Source organism: Notothenia coriiceps, unplaced genomic scaffold, assembly GCF_000735185.1.
Source record: "Notothenia coriiceps isolate Sejong01 unplaced genomic scaffold, NC01 NC01_scaffold00037244, whole genome shotgun sequence".
NCBI classification, from domain to species: Eukaryota; Metazoa; Chordata; class Actinopteri; order Perciformes; family Nototheniidae; genus Notothenia; species Notothenia coriiceps.
In genome coordinates, this window is record NW_011369945.1 from 25,508,943 (window position 1) to 25,511,721 (window position 2,779).

The 2,779-nt window shown below is 43.0% G+C and overlaps 1 protein-coding gene across 1 annotated transcript in view; it reads left to right on the forward strand.

Annotated features, from left to right (window-relative positions):
- Positions 1 to 2,779, forward strand: part of LOC104965467 (growth factor receptor-bound protein 10-like) — a 55,508-nt gene that overhangs the window by 27,817 nt on the left and 24,912 nt on the right. The window contains exons 5-7 of the mRNA XM_010794423.1: positions 9 to 155; positions 1,479 to 1,553; positions 1,969 to 2,106. Coding sequence (XP_010792725.1) covers positions 9 to 155; positions 1,479 to 1,553; positions 1,969 to 2,106 — 360 coding nt within the window. The remainder of the gene's footprint in view (positions 1 to 8; positions 156 to 1,478; positions 1,554 to 1,968; positions 2,107 to 2,779) is intronic.

Here is a 2,779-nt window from a genome sequence, read left to right on the forward strand (position 1 = left end):
TGTGTGTGTGTGTGTGTGTGTGTGTGTGTGTGTACGCAGAGAGATGTCTGGAGGACCACGAGCTGGTGGTTCAGGTTCAAGCCTCCATGAGCAGCGACAGTAAATTCCTCTTCAGGAAGAACTATGCCAAATATGAATTCTTCAGAAACCCCCTGGTGAGTCTCTCGCATCCCTAAAGAAAAGTTATTTCTGGAACTGCCTCATTTTAGCACGCATCCCAAAACACACATATACACACACACACACACACACACACACACACACACACACACACACACACACACACACACACACACACACACACAAGACTATGCTTTCATGCCAAACCATTACATTGGATTGCTTTTTAGCCATTTTCTAATTAGCACTTAACCCTGAGTACAGCTGGCTAACGGCAATGTAATTAATTAATTTGACACAGCAACAGTACAGGCATCATAACATATTATTGTTTAAAACATGATGGTTGTTTATAATGCTTTCTGTTGTATTAAGTTGCAATGCTATTAGCATACACACACAATGCTCTTATTCTTTATTAGCATCCACATTAGCACTAGCGTGAGCATAGGCTATTCTTCCTGGGGTCAAATACAATCAAACATACATAAAAAACAGCTCATAATTTCATGCAATTCAAAATGAAGTGAAAACAACAATTATCATCCTATTTTAACCATCATTAAGCCAAACAGAAATAATACAAACAGTTGCACATCCCCCAGACACAGTTCATTCATACTTTACAATACAGGGATGATTTTTAGCAAACTTTTAAAATGTACTTGGGAATTTTCCTGAGCAATATGGACCTGCAATGAATTCCTGCTGACCATGGCTGTGTATACGACTGTTTTCACTTTATGTTCAGTTGCTTTTTCTCCTGATCTGAAACTCATTTTACGTATGCGCTCATTCCAAGTTTAGTTGAGAAGGCGCGTTGTTCATCACTTTAAGGACCTGCCTCTCACAGCGGGCCAGTCAGCGTTAGTTTGCGTGGCATCTTTTGCTGATGTGGACTCAGCATGAGGCTCCGCTGTTGCGTGCAGCCCAGGGTGTACAGTGACAGTGTTGCCGCGGTGATTTAGGTGTGTGTCAGAGCCAGCAGGTGACCTCAGCTCTGTGGTAATGAGCACAGTAAAACACCAGAGTGCTGGCCACGGCCTGTCAATCACGCTAAGAGTAGCGCTGCTGGCTAAAGGGGATTACATCAGCGGGTGAGATCATACTGCACCTACTCCCGGGCTGGAGTGCCCTCTCTTCACCCCCACCACTTTGTCTCTTAGCCCTTGTGCTCAACACACACACACACACACACACACACACACACACACACACACACACAGCAGAAAGCGAGACGTATTCTGCATAGAGAAACATTACCCCACTCTGAGCTTGCATATGCACTAAGTGGTTTCTAGTGCCTCGTTCTCTCCCTCTCACTCATTGTCAGTGTCTTTGTGTGTTTTTCCATCCAGAACTTTTTTCCAGAGCATATGGTGGCCTGGTGTCAGGAGTCTGACGGCTCGATCCCTCAGTCACAGCTCTTACAGGTGAGGCCATGACATGTGAAGGGACACGTACGTACATCTTGAATAGCACACAGTTGCAGACTTGATTCATAATCAATTCAACTCCTAATTAGCCATTATGAAGAGAAAATAATAGTCGTTAAATGCTGTCGCCTTTTATCTTTGTGAGGACATCTGGTATTCCAAAAATATGCCTGCACACACACACAGTGCCTGACATCTGCTAATTACATTCATCCAGTGTTGTTGCAGCCGTTTTATTAGGAATATATACAAAAACCTGCCTCATTTTCCACCGCAACCTCTTAACATAAACACGTTTTTTTATAAAAATCCTCCTTGCACGACTAGTTTCCAGGCTGAAACACAGACATTTGTGATCTGTACATTCAGTTCTTCTGCCACAGTGTTGCTAAAATATGTTGTTTTGTTGCAGAACTTTCTAAACTCCAGCAGCTGTCCAGAGATCCAGGGCTATCTGTCTGTGAAGGAGCCCGGCCGCAGGTCCTGGAGGAAACTCTACATGTTCCTGCGGCGCTCCGGGCTTTACTACTCCACTAAAGGAACGTCCAAGGTGAGGATTTACAGCTACAACTGGGATGTAGTCGAAATTGGGGGTTTCACTTTTCAGTTAATTCCTCTTGTGATCGAAAAACCCTTTGTTTTAAATAGTCACACATTTTTAAGATCTTAGTCTTGTTTGCAGTGAAATTATAGTCTTTATTGTGTCATTTAAACAAACCTTAACGTATTGGTTTTCACTTAAAATAAAACCAGTAGCTGACTGAGATAGCAAAAACTTGCTCTGAGCTTATGATGCATTCAAGTACTTGATAAGCCGTTCCTCTGTCTTCGGTGTCTTCATGAGCTTTTAGTCATAATGTGGAAACAACTCGGACACAACTTGTTGCTCCATCTTGAGGGGATCTTTCACACAAAGTTTTCCAGATTGGAACACGTTGTTCTGATTATCCCAACAGCCAAATAGTGCAGCACAAAAGCCTTATCTTGCTTTGTCAAGTGTTACAGAGTGATGTCACTGTGTTACAGAAGTAAACAAGAGAGTCCAATGGAGGCGTTTCAGGCGGTGGGGGGGGGGGTGTTTGGGAGAGGGAACTTTGGGATTTTAGCCTTTACAGATCAGTTACATGCACAAACACCTATATAACACACAACAGGAAAGGGAAAACCACCAACACTTTTAAATTGTCTGTAGGATTTTCTTTGTGTTGTTGCCAAGGCACACA